Here is a 17,481-nt window from a genome sequence, read left to right on the forward strand (position 1 = left end):
ATGAATTGGGTATATTGTTAGTAAGTTAGCCATGTAATAAGCTGGATAATGTATAGCCTCTACTCGGTCATTGTCGCAAAATAATTTACCTTCACTACGTTTAGAACACCTCGGTATTCTAAACTCCGTGTCGGTCAATTATTTTGCGACAATGACCTCGTAGCTCTACATTATCCCTTACTTATAGTATTGATATAACATGAAACTAATATATCATTAAAATAACATTATATATATATAATATATATACATTATCCCTTACTTATAGTATTGATATAACATGAAACTAATATATCATTAAAATAACATTATATATAATATATATACATTATCCCTTACTTATAGTATTGATATAACATGAAACTAATATATCATTAAAATAACATTATATATATATATACATTATCCCTTACTTATAGTATTGATATAACATGAAACTAATATATCATTAAAATAACATTATATATATATACATTATCCCTTACTTATAGTATTGATATAACATGAAACTAATATATCATTAAAATAACATTATATATATATACATTATCCCTTACTTATAGTATTGATATAACATGAAACTAATATATCATTAAAATAACATTATATATATATATATATATATATATATACATTATCCCTTACTTATAGTATTGATATAACATGAAACTAATATATCATTAAAATAACATTATATATATATATATATATATATATATATATATATATATACATTATCCCTTACTTATAGTATTGATATAACATGAAACTAATATATCATTAAAATAACATTATATATATATATATATATATATATACATTATCCCTTACTTATAGTATTGATATAACATGAAACTAATATATCATTAAAATAACATTATATATATATATATATATATATATATATATATATATATATATACATTATCCCTTACTTATAGTATTGATATAACATGAAACTAATATATCATTAAAATAACATTATATATATATATATATACATTATCCCTTACTTATACTATATCATTAAAATAACATTATATATATATATACATTATCCCTTACTTATAGTATTGATATAACATGAAACTAATATATCATTAAAATAACATTATATATATATATACATTATCCCTTACTTATAGTATTGATATAACATGAAACTAATATATCATTAAAATAACATTATATATATATATACATTATCCCTTACTTATAGTATTGATATAACATGAAACTAATATATCATTAAAATAACATTATATATATATATACATTATCCCTTACTTATAGTATTGATATAACATGAAACTAATATATCATTAAAATAACATTATATATATATATACATTATCCCTTACTTATAGTATTGATATAACATGAAACTAATATATCATTAAAATAACATTATATATATATATATATACATTATCCCTTACTTATACGATGCTGCTTTGTTTTCAGCATCTGGTTCAGGTGTAACAACTTGGTGATGTTACATCTTTATCATAATCTTCTCTTCTCCCCTCTCTCTGCCTCGTCTCCTCCTCTCCTCTAAACACGTTTCGCAATTATGCCACATCAATGTGGAACGCCCTACCCAAAGCTGTAAAGGAATGTGAATCACTACCCACTTTCAAAAACACTCTCAAAAAACACCTAAGGGAGACTGCAACTCGAAACTGGCCCCTGTAAATGTCCGAACACAACCCCCTCCAATGTACAGTAAATTACCAAGTATGGTCTTGTCAATAATCCAATGTACAGTGTTGTTTGTACAGTTGTACAGTGTCCCCCACCCACCCCTCCTACCCACCCACCCCCCCCCACACTCCTACACAACCCCCCCCCCCCTCCAATGTACAGTCCCCCCCCACCCCCACCTACCCAATCCAATGTACAGTTTCTACGCCTAATGTATATACTCTTTTCTTTCTGGACTCTTTTTGTATCACAAATAGTACTGTAATTGCAAATCTGGTATGTCATAAATGTATAGATGTAGCAGTACTGTCTATCTGTATGTCATGTATGTCATATATGTTACGATGAATTGAAAATGGGGGACCCTGATGTAAACAAGACGAAAGTCTTTCTCTGGTCTGCATCCCCTTAACAATTGTATGTATTGAGCTGTACTGTACTGTACCCATTCTGCAATCTGTTAATAAAGTTTTCATTCATTCATTCATTCATTCATTCTCTTCTCTCCCCTCTCCTCATCTCTCCATCTCTCCTTCTCATCTCCTCTTTCCTCTACTCTCCTCTCCTCCTCATCTCTCCTCTCCTCTTCTCTTCTCCTCCTCTCATCTCCTCTCCTCTCTCCTCTCCTCCTCTGGTAATCTAGAGGACTCGGCGGGTGTTGGTGTGTCCGTGACTACAGGCAGGTCACCACAACATTACTGTCAAACCTTACAGACCTGCAAAAAGAAAGACGGGCGCTAATTGTGTCTTCGTACACCGTACAATAGTTTTACTGTGTCGCATGGAAACATTTTTATTCGTTTCTTTTATTTTTTTATTATTATGGTAGACGGGAGCATGTCCTATGTTCCCCGGGTCCTATGTTCCCCGGGTCCTATGTTCCCCGGTAGCGATAGATGGTCAGACCACCAGCCCTGATTCCAAACTCTAACCTTAACCAACTTCGAAAGAGGGCCTAAGCTTAACCAGTTCGAAACGAGGCGGACATTAATAATTAATAAAATAATAAAAATGTATAAAATTTTCAATCAATCAATCGGGGAACATAGGACCCGGGGAACATAGGACCTGGGGAACATAGGGATGACCCCTCATGATAGACTGATGATAGACAGGTGGAAATGTAAGCTAGCTGTCATGGTAGACTGGTGCTAGACAATACGTAGGCCTACTGACTGACTGGCTGGTTTACTGACTGACAGATTAGTTAACTAACTAACTGATTTACTGGTGTGCCGACTGTCTCGCTGACTGGTTTACTGACTGACTGACTGACTGACTGACTGACTGACTGACTGACTGGTTTACTACAGATAATAAAGAAACGTGACATTTGAAAACGTGTAGTTTTCTGTGCTTCTCCCTTGACTGTTTGCTTCTCCTCGCTGTAGGAAACCAGTACAGATTCACTCGGAGGAGGGAAGGTGATGGTATGTATTATTATTAACAATATCGTCATTATTCTCATTATTATTATTATTATTATTATCCTTCTCTCTTCAAAAGAATATCTTCCATCTGAATGTCATAACTGAGTCACCAGTAGAATACTACTAGTAGCCTACAGGGCTAGTTTTCACGCTCCCTGTCCTAATACTAATGATATTGATCGATTTTAGTTTACCATAATTTTCACTTAAAATGGCAGCTGTTATCCAACAAAACAGGCCACCCCACCTGTAAAGGACAGATTCATTGTGACTAGGTAATGCCTAGAATGATAAGAATAGGATTTATTGTGACTAGCTGAGGCCTAGAATGATAAGTAGATGATTTATTTTGACTAGTTAATGCCTATGATAAGAACAGGACTAATTTTGACTAGATCATGTCTAGAATAATGAGAAGCGGTTTTATTTGTACTAGTTTTAATGCCTAGAATTATAAGAGGATTTATTTTGATTAGTTTTAATGCCTAGAATTATAAGAGGATTTATTTTGACTAGTTTTAATGCCTAGAATGATGAGAAGATGAGGTCACAGGCCCAACAATCTCACAGAAGTTATTCATCACTACTTCTTACAATGTCATTTGTCTCCCAGTGGTTAACTCATTCAGCGCCGGAGCTATATGCCCGATATAGGTTTAGATGGCCACCGCTTTAATCAATGGGAGGAGCGGGAGATTTGCGAGTGCTTAAAATATATCATAAATTATGGCTATGGGTCTAATACACTCGTCGATTATCAGTGAGTTGCTTGCAGTCAACATGTACAAAACGGATTGTTTTTTCATCTGTACATTTCCGTTTTATACCGTTTTGAATAGGAGTATAGTTTTGGTGATTCCAGAGAAAGACGCGATAATAGCCCTTTAGTGGAATACACAAAACACGTTGACATTTTTCGGCTGATTATCAAATCTTCCTGAAATCAACGCTAGATCATAATTATTATCCTTCCTCGTGCATGCATGCAATGTTGTTTAGACCGGCGCGCCGCTCCCCCCCCTCCTCCCACCCAACGGAGAACAGCCACACATACACACACAGATACAGCGGCGATCGGGTAGAAAATGAAATACATATCGGATCAATGATCAAATTTATATATGATGTTCTTACCTTGTATCTGATGTAATGCAAAAGAGATAATTCAATGATCTGATCGCCATTTGAAGTACTGGGCGCGGAGGTCTGTGCCACGCTCAGCAGCATTGCATATGAGGGGGGGGGGGGTAGCCTCGCAGATCTATCGTTGAAATCCGGTTACCTCGCCTGATTATTTAAACCACGCTCGCACGGCTTGGATCGTCCCAGAAAAAAAACGATACCATTCCCAGTGGAGTGCAATACCAGCCGGAAGGCGTAGGGGGCGGTATTTGCCCTTTTGCGACCTCGGACCCATTCCCAACGATAACACGAGGCTGGATGGATGAAAATGAATGGATATCGCTAATAAAAGAAATAACGATTAAAACCCGACTATACTCGTGATTGGCGCTCAAGCGATGGCGAGTTAACCCGACCATCATCGGGTCTGGCGTCCAATGAGTTAAGGGGGAGGCCATGTTCCAATTATTCTATGACATCACTGACCCGTCCTCTTCTTATAGTCCTAGATTAACATTCTGTTGCCATGGTAACATCATAACTAACCACCAGCACGTTCATCCACTAACAGAGGCCGAGGCCAGCGGCTCCAGGACTGCAGACATGCTACCAGAAGGCAAGATCACACTCTTAATACTGACACCCATTCATATCCTTTCACTTTTAATTACCATGAACTACCAGGTTACTATGACAACCAGAAGGCAAGATCACACTCTTAATACTGACACCCATTCATATCCTTTCACTTTTAATCAGTGGCGATTTTACCACTGGGGCACCAGGGGCATGTGCCCCCCCCCCCCTGAAATCTCAGGTGCCCCTGAGGTGCCACCCCAGATATATATTTTTTTATAAAAAATAAATAAAATGTAGGGCGGCTAGGTGGTGTAGTGGGCAAGGCACTCGCCACCAGTGTGGAGACGCTAGGATTTGCGTGTTCGAATCCAGCTCTCCACATTGTTTTCAGTTTAGCTGGTCGTCCGCAGTAATACACATTGGCCGTATTACGGGGAGGGAAACTGAAGGGTGGGGATCGAACGTTGTGAACAAGCGACTCCTACAAGTCGGTTGGTGCGCCTGCGCAGTAGAATCAGGAAGTGTCGGGGGCAGCGTGAGCCTCCCACGCGTTACTCCTCGACACAGAGATCGAGCTGCGCAGGTGAAAAGATGCGACTGCTGTTACCTCAAGTACCGGAGGGGACTTGTGCTATGTATGACTTAGTCCACATTGCAGCCGGCTTGTGGGAGGCAAGAAACAGCGTTCGTGACAGGGGAGGGTTGAATTGGATGATACGAAATTGGGATGGGAGAAAAATATAGAAAATGGGAGAAAAAGTGGATAAAAAAAAATTAAAAATAAATAAAATGTTTATTAAAAAATATAACTCTAACTAACCTTACTGTCATCATGCACTTGTCCTAATATACTAACCTACACTGTAGCACTCAACACTTTGATGAACATTGTTACTCAGCTGATAGAGTTGTGCCCTTCCTGATGACTTGTCGCTTTGGATAAAAGCGTCAGCGAAATGACTAAATATATGTGCCCCCATTGTGCCCCTGCCCTAAATGACTAAATGTATGTGCCCCCATTGTGCCCCTGCCCATATTGGCGCAAGCTGATGCAAATTTAAACCAGTCCGTAGCACTCTGGTTACAGTAGTTACACAGGGGACTATAATTTGCCGGCGCGGAAGGAATAAAGGATACATAACCTGTTCTGCAATCTGTTAATAAAGTTTTCAATCAGTCAATCAAAAAAGGTCAGAGCCGGACATCAAAGAGTCAATTATAGGTTGCTATACATGCCTGTATAGCAATATACAGAAGATATGTATATATGTCTCAAATTAATAATAATTCATAATGCTGGTTAGTTACAGAGCAGGGGACACAAACAGGCTGGATAAGCTGGTCAGGAAGGCCAGTAGCGTGGTTGGGGTGGAGCTGGACTCCCTAGCGAGGGTGGCGGAGAAGTTTCAAGTTTCTTTATTAGTTGTCATATAGAAGTACAGAATACTTTTATATAAAATGCTTCTTTCTGTTTTGCTCCAGAGATTGTGCTAGTTACAAGTATAAAACAAGTATAGTAGGTATAAAATAGAAGTCAAGTACGTAGACAAAGTGTTTAATATATACATATATACAATGTACAATGCAGAGTAGAAAGTAACTGAGTTACAATACAATATACTATAATACTATACAGTACAATGCAGAAATGGGATGAGGTACAATTTAGGTACAATTTACAGTAAGGTGTAATGAGGTATGGGTTGTAGTGCAAATTCTTTGCCAATAAATATAAAGTGTGTTTAGGTGTTCTAAAGTGGGTAAAGTGGGTGCTGCAGTGAGTTGTTTGTTTAAAGTGAGTGTGTGCATGTGGATGTGTGTGCTGTGAGTGCATTTGAGCCTTGCTAAGCTCCAGGGCATCAGGGAAAACCCCTCCCACCCACTATACACAGACTTAGCTGACAGGAGGAGTATGTTCAGTGCCAGGCTCACACTACCCAAATGCAGCACTGAACGGCACAGGAAGTCCTTCATTCCGACAGCCATCAGACTATACAATGCATCACTGTGCCTCACTGAGCACAGGGTGACAGTTACCATCTTCCTGGACTCTTAGTTTTGAGACAGCACTGTGCAATATTACACCTACTGTAGACCTCAGTATATTTTTACTGTATTTATTTACTGTATATTGTATATATCTCTCCATTTATCAAACTCAGCCCGTGCTTGAGCATTAGCATCTGCAGCTAACGTATCTGTCTCCATTAGCATACCCCATAGTCCTTTAGCTTTTAGCTTTTAAAGAAACTTGAAACTAGCAAGTGCTCCATCTGAAACTTCCAGTTGTCCAGTTCTCTGGTCCGCTCAGCCGGTCAATAAACAGCTTGTCATCCATTGTGAAATCCCACATTACTGTTCATCTCACACAAAACTCTGTGTAGCTTCTTAGCGTCGATCTGGGCCCATAACCTGTTGTATATTTACCAGAGCTTGTTGCACCACACAGCATTTACAAGCAGAGGTGGTATTTAGTAGGGCTGACCCCTATTAATCGATTAGTCGACTAATCGGTCGAAAGGGGCCGTAGTCGACTGGCCAACCTCTTAGTCGAATATAATAAAAAAAATAATAATAATATATATATATATATATATATATATATATATATATTTTTTTTTTTTTTTTTTTTTTCAAAAGAAAAGAGGCATAGAAGCGTGGCTAACGCTAATGGCACACATACCAGAGGCTAACTGCCTACGAAAACAGGCACAGAGGCACTGAAAGAGGATTTCACCCATCTAATGAACACACTAGACAAATATCAAGATGTATCCATCAGTGGACCAATTGCATGCTTTTGCAGAGGACAAGAAGCCTTCAGTCAACTCCTTCAGACATTAAGCACCCCCCACAGCCCAAATGGAATGATAATTTTTTTTTTTAAATATTATACCTTTTTTATTTTTTTTTTGTCGACCAATAGTTGACTAACGGCAATTTTTTGCCAATCCTAATCGACCATCCAAATCCTTAGTCGGGGACAGCCCTAGTATTTAGTGATAGTGCCATCCAGTGGTAAAAGTACTACAAGAGAAAAGTCTGATCTGCTAATGAGTGGTCATTTATGTTAATACTTGGAGAAGTAAATAGTTGTCTGACAGCAGTGGGGGCAATAAAATATTATGTATGTACCTTGCATTCATGAAATACTTGAATCCCTTTCATGTCATGGGGCAACTTGATAATTGAGTGAGAAAACACTTGTTTAAAATACTTTTTTTGATTTGTAACCAGTTGTATAAATGTAAATAAGCACAGCACTGGTGGCAATACAATATTTGAAATGATGCATGTACCTTTCACTCACATGCAAATACTTGAATTAATATGAATGAATAATTTCATGCCATGGGGCAACTTGATAGAGTGATACAATTAATTTAGTTTATTATTAATTGAATGTATTGAGTGATAAAACACTTTAAAATACTTGTACAGCACTACAATTGCTGCTCTGCTTCTGGTCTCCAGTCCAGTGGCCTTGCTGGCTGTTGGGCTCTTAGGCGAATGTTATTCTTAGAACAATAGACCCGTTACTGATATTGGGAGTTGTGCCTATAATCTACTATTTTCGCTCTGACCTGGTGAATGACCTACAATGGCTAACATGTTTTAGGTTTGTTAATAGTAGACAGCCCTTGGGTGAACAATTATTGTTGTAATTAGGAATCTCTTTTGTAATGTCTATCAATATAATTACATTTTTATTTCTGTTTTTATTCTATTTTATCTCTATTGTCTTGTCATTATTGCAATACGTTTCTGTCCTGTGATGTCTTATGTATTATTATTGTGTTGCTGTGTCTTTCATGTGAAAAAAAGAGACTTGTACAGCAGTGGTGCCAAAAAAATATTTTCTATGAACCCCAATGGCTGAAGAGTTGTCTGATCTGCTATTGGTAAAATAATGTAACCTAATATACTTACCTTTTATACCTTACCTGCTACACTTAGGCTATGTCTAGATAAACCCAACTTCCTTTATACTTACCGGTCATACATAGCTATATAATTTTTTTTTTTTTTTTTTTACTTCAGTTCTTTCTTTTTTTTGTGCCACCCCCCCCCCCCCCCCCCCCCCCCTGTGACCCCTTGTTTAAAAATTCCTAGAATCGCCACTGCTTTTAATTACCATGAACTACCAGGTCACTATGACAACCAGAAGGCAAGATCACACTCTTAATACTGACACCCATTCATATCCTTTCACTTTTAATTACCATGAACTACCAGGTTACTAACCAGAAGGCAAGATCACACTCTTAATACTGACACCCATTGACATTCATTCTTATTGTTTCACTTTTAATTACCAGGAACTACCAGGTTACTATGAGAACCAGAAGGCAATGTCACTCTTAATACTGACACTCATTAACATCATGTAAAGGGACATTTCACTTTAGTAGAACTTGTCAGAAATCTGCAGTCTTACCTCTACCTAAGTCATCTACTAACTAGCAGTCTTACCTCTACCCAAGTCATCTACTAACTAGCAGTCTTACCTCTACCTAAGTAATCTACTAGTAAACTAGCTGTCTTACATCTATCTAAAGTCATCTACTAGTAAACTAGCAGTCTTACCTCTATCTAAAGTCATCTACTAGTAAACTAGCGGTCTTACCTCTATGTAAAGTTATCTACTAGTAAACTAGCAGTCTTACCTCTATCTAAAGTCATCTACTAGTAAACTAGCAGTCTTACCTCTATCTAAAGTCATCGACAGTGGCTCGGGAGGTAGAGCAGTTGTCTGGCAATCCGGAGGTTCCCGGTTCGATTCCCTCTCCTCCCAGGCAGCGTGTCGAAGTGTCCTTGAGCAAGACACTTAACCCCTAATTGCTCCCGATGAGCAGGTTGGCACCTTGCATGGTTGCCTTCGCCATCAGTGTGTGAATGTGTGAGTGAGTGGGTAAAATGTGAGGAACAAATTGTAAATCTCTTTGGATAAAAGCGCTATATAAATGCAACCATTTACCATTACTAGTAAACATTGGTCTTACCTCTTATGTAAAGTCATCTACTAGTAAACTAGCAGTCTTACCTCTATGTAAAGTAATCTACTAGTAAACTAGCAGTCTTACCTCTAAAGTCATCTACTAGTAAACTAGCAGTCTTACCTCTATCTAAAGTCATCTACTAGTAAACTAGCAGTCTTACCTCTATCTAAAGTCATCTACTAGTAAACTAGCAGTCTTACCTCTATGTAAAGTCATCTACTAGTAAACTAGCAGTCTTACCTCCATCTAAAGTCATCTACTAGTAAACTAGCAGTCTTACCTCTATCTAAAGTCATCTACTAGTAAACTAGCAGTATTACCTCTATGTAAAGTAATCTACTAGTAAACTAGCAGTCTTACCTCTATATAAGGTCATCTACTAGTAAACTAGCAGTCTTACCTCTATGTAAAGTGATCTACTAGTAAACTAGCAGTCTTACCTCTATGTAAAGTCATCTACTAGTAAACTAGCAGTCTTACCTCTAGAGTCATCTACTAGTAAACTAGCAGACTTACCTCTATCTAAAGTCATCTACTAGTAAACTAGCAGTCTTACCTCTAAAGTCATCTACTAGTAAACTAGCAGTCTTACCTCTATCTAAAGTCATCTACTAGTAAACTAGCAGTCTTACCTCTATCTAAAGTCATCTACTAGTAAACTAGCAGTCTTACCTCTATCTAAAGTCATCTACTAGTAAACTAGCAGTCTTACCTCTATCTAAAGTCATCTACTAGTAAACTAGCAGTCTTACCTCTATGTAAAGTCATCTACTAGTAAACTAGCAGTCTTACCTCTATCTAAAGTCATCTACTAGTAAACTAGCAGTCTTACCTCTATCTAAAGTCATCTACTAGTAAACTAGCAGTCTTACCTCTATCTAAAGTAATCTACTAGTAAACTAACAGTCTTACCTCTATGTAAAGTAATCTACTAGTAAACTAGCAGTCTTACCTCTATATAAGGTCATCTACTAGTAAACTAGCAGTCTTACCTCTATGTAAAGTGATCTACTAGTAAACTAGCAGTCTTACCTCTATCTAGAGTCATCTACTAGTAAACTAGCAGTCTTACCTCTATGTAAAGTGATCTACTAGTAAACTAGCAGTCTTACCTCTATCTAGAGTCATCTACTAGTAAACTCGCAGTCTTACCTCTATCTAGAGTCATCTACTAGTAAACTAGCAGTCTCACCTCTATCTAAAGTCACCTACTACTAGTAAACTAGCAGTATTACCTCTATGTAAAGTCATCTACTAGTAAACTAGCAGTCTTACCTCTATCTAAAGTCACCTACTACTAGTAAACTAGCAGTCTTACCTCTATGTAAAGTCATCTACTAGTAAACTAGCAGTCTTACCTCTATCTAAAGTCACCTACTACTAGTAAACTAGCAGTCTTACCTCTATGTAAAGTCATCTACTAGTAAACTAGCAGTCTTACCTCTATCTAAAGTAATCTACTAGTAAACTAGCAGTCTTACCTCTATCTAAAGTCATCTACTAGTAAACTAGCAGTCTTACCTCTATCTAAAGTAATCTACTAGTAAACTAGCAGTCTTACCTCTATGTAAAGTCATCTACTAGTAAACTAGCAGTCTTACCTCTATCTAAAGTAATCTACTAGTAAACTAGCAGTCTTACCTCTATGTAAAGTCATCTACTAGTAAACTAGCAGTCTTACCTCTATCTAAAGTAATCTACTAGTAAACTAGCAGTCTTACCTCTATGTAAAGTCATCTACTAGTAAACTAGCAGTCTTACCTCTATCTAAAGTCATCTACTAGTAAACTAGCAGTCTTACCTCTATGTAAAGTAATCTACTAGTAAACTAACAGTCTTACCTCTATCTAAAGTCACCTACTAGTAAACTAGCAGTCTTACCTCTATCTAAAGTCATCTACTAGTAAACTAGCAGTCTTACCTCTATCTAAAGTCACCTACTAGTAAACTAGCAGTCTTACCTCTATCTAAAGTCACCTACTAGTAAACTAACAGTCTTACCTCTATCTAAAGTCACCTACTAGTAAACTAGCAGTCTTACCTCTATCTAAAGTCATCTAGTAGTAAACTAGCAGTCTTACCTCTATGTAAAGTAATCTACTAGTAAACTAACAGTCTTACCTCTATGTAAAGTAATCTACTAGTAAACTAACAGTCTTACCTCTATCTAAAGTCATCTACTAGTAAACTAACAGTCTTACCTCTATGTAAAGTAATCTACTAGTAAACTAGCAGTCTTACCTCTATGTAAAGTAATCTACTAGTAAACTAGCAGTCTTACCTCTATCTAAAGTCATCTACTAGTAAACTAGCAGTCTTACCTCTATGTAAAGTAATCTACTAGTAAACTAACAGTCTTACCTCTATCTAAAGTCATCTACTAGTAAACTAACAGTCTTACCTCTATCTAAAGTCATCTACTAGTAAACTAACAGTCTTACCTCTATGTAAAGTCATCTACTAGTAAACTAGCAGTCTTACCTCTATGTAAAGTCACCTACTAGTAAACTAGCAGTCTTACCTCTATGTAAAGTCATCTACTAGTAAACTAGCAGTCTTACCTCTATCTAAAGTCATCTACTAGTAAACTAGCAGTCTTACCTCTATCTAAAGTAATCTACTAGTAAACTAGCAGTCTTACCTCTATGTAAAGCTAGTGACCACTGCTGTCCCTGTCGTCTGCTGTCAACACCACCATTCATCCCAGGTGTCAGGCTCCTCATTCACTTCCAATAATTTTGAGGACTAAGTCTAAATATCATACTTCTAAAGTATAAACAAACATACTTCTGTACAGATTTCAATAATACAGACAATTTACTATTTGCTCGTCGTCGAAATGAACACTTTGAGTAATACAAACCTTTCAAATCGATTGTAAACTATTTATATGTTTCATCACGTAAAGTCCTAGTTTTTGTCCTGTTTGACTGACTTGACTGTCTCTGTCTGTCTGTCTGTCTGTCTGTCTGTCTGTCTGTCTGTTTACAGGAGACCGACTGATGACAGTGAGTCAAGGAGGATCCTCATCTCAGTGACGGTCGCTGTGAGGTCACCAGACAACCTTCCTGGCCTCCTGGACGTTCATTCTGTATCTCTGATACAACTGATCGGTTAACCCTGGTTAACTCTAACTGACCGGTTAACCCTGGTTAACTACAACTGACTGGTTAACTATAACTGATCGGTTAACTACAACTGATCGGTTAACCCTGGTTAACTACAACTGACCGGTTAACCCTGGTTAACTCTAACTGACCGGTTAACCCTGGTTAACTACAACTGATCGGTTAACCCTGGTTAACTACAACTGATCGGTTAACCCTGGTTAACTACAACTGATCGGTTAACCCTGGTTAACTAGCGTTTCACATTCATTCCAAAGAGAGGATAAGCCTGATTTTTTTTTAACACTGGCCAGTTTCTTTCTAGAACCATGTTGGTAATATTTGGTGAAATTGTCCTTTTTAGATCCTGACACAATGAATCAAATGCTGCGAGTCTGTGTGTCGCTGGCCCTGTAATCAGACACTGCCTGGATCTTAACAACCAATCGGATCGTTCCTGACTGCTGAGTGGTTGTTCCCGAGGTCTCGTCAGAAATCTAAACGCGGCCATCGCGTTCCTCGTCGAATAGTATGCGTGGTGAACTCAACCTCCTGCCAATCAGAGAGTGGGAAATATATATTATATATATATTAGGGGTGTAAAGGTATCCGTACCGAACCGTTTCAGTACTGGACCTAAGGTTCAGTGCGGCTGTGTACCGAATGAATACAACGGTATGTTAACCACTAACGACCGGCTGTTTTTTTCACAATCTAATAGAATTTTTAACAAATCCATTATTAATTTCAATATAGAATATTCGTTGACAGCCCTACAAGTACAATCAGTTACTGCACACTACATCACCCCTGAGTGGAACATCGAAAGCCAAACTTTCCCCCCCACTGTACCGAAAACCCGTACCGAACCGTGACTTCAAAACCGAGGTATGTACCGAACTGTGGTTTTTGTGTACCGTTACACCCCTAATATATATATATATATATATTGGGCCTCATGCATGAAGCGATATAAGAACAGCCAACTACTATTATATTAATACAGTATATTCCACTATATAGCTATAGGTGCTGTATGATGACAATACATTTGATTCCTATCTAATTTTGATCCATCGCAAAGCACTCCAGCGCTTTAATACGGCCGCGGGGATCCGATGCAAACCCACGGCTCTCGTATTATAATGAGCCCGCGAGGCGTGTCTCTGTATGCAAATGACTTGCGCGAGAACGCGCATCCAGTTTTTGAATGAGTGGGATTCACCATTCAAAAAACCTGGGTAAGAACAGATTTGTGGCAGTGGCTTTTCTTATTGTTCTCTTAACAGACAGGTAAGCAAGAATATAAGAAAAATAATAAGAGTATTGTTGAATGAGGCCCAATGTTTTTATATATATGTATATATATATATATATATATATATATATATAGATATATAGATATTTAAATCCAGCTTAAAGCTGCTGTTGCCTCTGGGATGCGGTGGGAACACAGAGCATAGACCAGGCACAAAGAGCAGCTCTAGTTCAGCTGGACAGGCAAACTCACTCTTGCACAATTCTCAGAAATTGCCTATACCCAACCTTTTTAAAGGTAGAACCTGTAATCCCGTCAAACGGCGACCTTTGGGGCAAAAGATAACGCTTTGTTTACATGTTTTGTTTTGGTCTGACCTGTGGGTTGGAGGAGTCTAATAATTGATTACACTGTGAATGTCTTCAGAGACCTCTCTTGGCAGAGCCTGAGGTGGGGGGGGGGGGTGCGGGGGGCAGTGGCTCGGGGAGGTAGAGCAGTCGTCTGGTAATCCAGAGGTTCCCGGTTCGATTTCCGGGCAGCGTGTGGACGTGTCCTTGAGCAAGACCCTTAGCGACCCCTAAGTGCTCCCGATGAGCAGGTCGGCACCTTGCGTGGTCGCCTCCGTCAGCGGTGGGTGAATGTGTGAGTGAGCGGGTAAAGCGTTTTGGATAAAAGAGCGATATAAATGCAGCCATTTACCATTTACCCTCCCCCAGAGGTGTGGCCAGCAGTAGTGACTCCTCCCCCAGAGCCTGAGGTGTGGCCAGCAGTAGTGACTCCTCCCCCAGAGCAGGAGGTGTGGCCAGCAGCAGTAGTGACTCCTCCCCCAGAGCCTGAGGAGTGGCCAGCAGTAGCGACTCCTCCCCCAGAGGTGTGGCCAGCAGTAGTGACTCCTCCCCCAGAGCCTGAGGTGTGGCCAGCAGTAGTGACTCCTCCCCCAGAGCAGGAGGTGTGGCCAGCAGCAGTAGTGACTCCTCCCCCAGAGCCTGAGGAGTGGCCAGCAGTAGCGACTCCTCCCCCAGAGGTGTGGCCAGCAGTAGCGACTCCTCCCCCAGAGCCTGAGGTGTGGCCAGCAGTAGACACCCCTCCCCCTGTCCTCCTGTCTCCACTCACTCAACTTAAATCAAATCAGAAAATAACGAGGGGCGGCATTGTTTGACAGCATTCCCGATTCTATCTTTAAGTTCTTTATCAGTCGTGTCACTGGGGGGGCCTGCGGTGGAACCAGACTAATCAATTACGTCGTGGACGGATCTTCGTGATCAATAATATAGGTTTAATAGTGAAACACGGAGTACAAGGGTACATGTAGGTTAAATTTGGCTGAGAGGAGTGTTTGGTAGCGGAGGGGACACTGAGGTATAGGAGGGGACACTGAGGTATAGGAGGGGACACTGAGGTATAGGAGGGGACACTGAGGTATAGGAGGGGACACTGAGGTATAGGAGGGGACACTGAGGGAGAGAGTAGAGGGGTGGGTGTGAGATGTAGTGTTGGGACAAACAGGGATTCCTCCTCCACAGACCAAAAGTCAGACTGAAAAGATCTGTTAAAGATGGATCTTAACTGCACATTGATCTTATGTATTACTATTTATCGTAATGTATGTGTGAATGTAAAAAGTTAAAATTAGGGATGTCCCGATCACATTTTTTTGCTCCCGATCATGTGATTTTGAGTATCTACTGATACCGATCTTTCCTGATCCGATCAAAAAAATAATGTTTATCCCAATTTCTCACATTACATTCACCCTGAATGTTGACGTTATCCAGGTGAAAAGTTAACTTCATTCAAGCGAGGCATTGCAATCCTTGACATAAATCATTTGATGTATAATTAAATCAAAGGAAATGCGTTTGTTTTGGCAAAATTCTTCTGCTCTGTGTGACAATAAATAAATGAATGATGATATGCAATTTAAAACCAAAACTAAGGCCTCAGTATGAGTTTAAGACATGAACATGGTCATGTTTGTTGAATAAACATTTTTATTTTTATTTTGTCGATCCCGATTTTCGGAAAATGATCGGATCGGGACATCCCTAGTTAAAATCATTCACCACACCTAATCCCCAATCCTACCTCCATCTAAAGTCATTACTAGTAGACTAGCAGTCTTACCTCTAAAGTCATTACTAGTAGACTAGCAGTCTTACCTCTATGTAAAGTCACCTACTAGTAAACTAGCAGTCTTACCTCTATCTAAAGTCATCTACTAGTAAACTAGCAGTCTTACCTCTATCTAAAGTCATCTACTAGTAAACTAGCAGTCTTACCTCTATCTAAAGTCATCTACCAGTAAACTAGCAGTCTTACCTCTATCTAAAGTCATCTACTAGTAAACTAGCAGTCTTACCTCTATCTAAAGTCACCTAGGTGTCCCTGATACTGGATCTTATCAAATGGGGTCTGCAGCCTAATGTGTATCAATGTGGGGGTTTGTTCGAGAGCCTCTGGTGTAGATGTCGGAGAGACGGGCAGCAGCAGCTGACGGCACTGGTCCTGTAGACTAGAGGAGGAACACAAAGATCTATTGTCTCACTGGTCACAACACAGGCCTGGCCAATCACAAGCAGGAGACAGTGGCTGGATCCCATTCACACATTTTTGTCACCTCTGACCTACTGTAGACCCTCTCTCCCAGCCCCTACACCCTAGACCCTCTCCCCCAGCCCATAGCCCCTATACCCTCAAGGAATCCCAATCCAATCCGATCCACTTTATTTATAAAGCACATTTTAAAAACAACAAAGTTGACCAAAGTGCTGTACAAGTCCCACAACATAAGATAAAAATGAAAAAAAAAACATGAAAACTACATGTTTTTCCTCACATGTCAAAGCATCAGTCCAGTCTATAAATGATACACGGTACACCCTCAACCTTCAATTATTTTCCTCAATTTTCTCCCTAAACACTAACAAAACAAAAGAGTTTTGACACTGAAACATGAACTAGAACCATTAACCCAATCACCACCACTAGACTTAACTACTACTTGTGTGCATATTGCAGTATGACTTGTGTGCATATTGCAGTATGACTTGTGTGCATATTGCACTATGACTTGTGTACATATTGCAGTATGACTTGTGTACATATTGCAGTATGACTTGTGTGCATATTGAAGTATGACTTGTGTGCATATTGAAGTATGACTTGTGTGCATATTGCAGTATGACTTGTGTGCATATTGCAGTATGACTTGTGTGCATATTGAAGTATGACTTGTGTGCATATTGACGTATGACTTGTGTGCATATTGCAGTATGACTTGT

At 39.0% G+C, this 17,481-nt stretch overlaps 1 protein-coding gene across 1 annotated transcript in view; it reads left to right on the forward strand.

Annotated features, from left to right (window-relative positions):
• Positions 1–17,481, forward strand: part of LOC311241290 (uncharacterized protein) — a gene marked incomplete at its 3' end in the record, with an annotated part of 59,677 nt that overhangs the window by 31,901 nt on the left and 10,295 nt on the right. Inside the window, exons 10-12 of the mRNA XM_084330062.1 lie at positions 2,348–2,383; positions 3,096–3,134; positions 4,828–4,872. Of these exons, the coding sequence (XP_084186188.1) occupies positions 2,348–2,383; positions 3,096–3,134; positions 4,828–4,872 (120 nt within the window). The remainder of the gene's footprint in view (positions 1–2,347; positions 2,384–3,095; positions 3,135–4,827; positions 4,873–17,481) is intronic.

Source organism: Notolepis coatsorum (assembly GCF_963971535.1).
Source record: "Notolepis coatsorum genome assembly, chromosome: 1".
NCBI classification, from domain to species: domain Eukaryota; kingdom Metazoa; phylum Chordata; class Actinopteri; order Aulopiformes; family Paralepididae; genus Notolepis; species Notolepis coatsorum.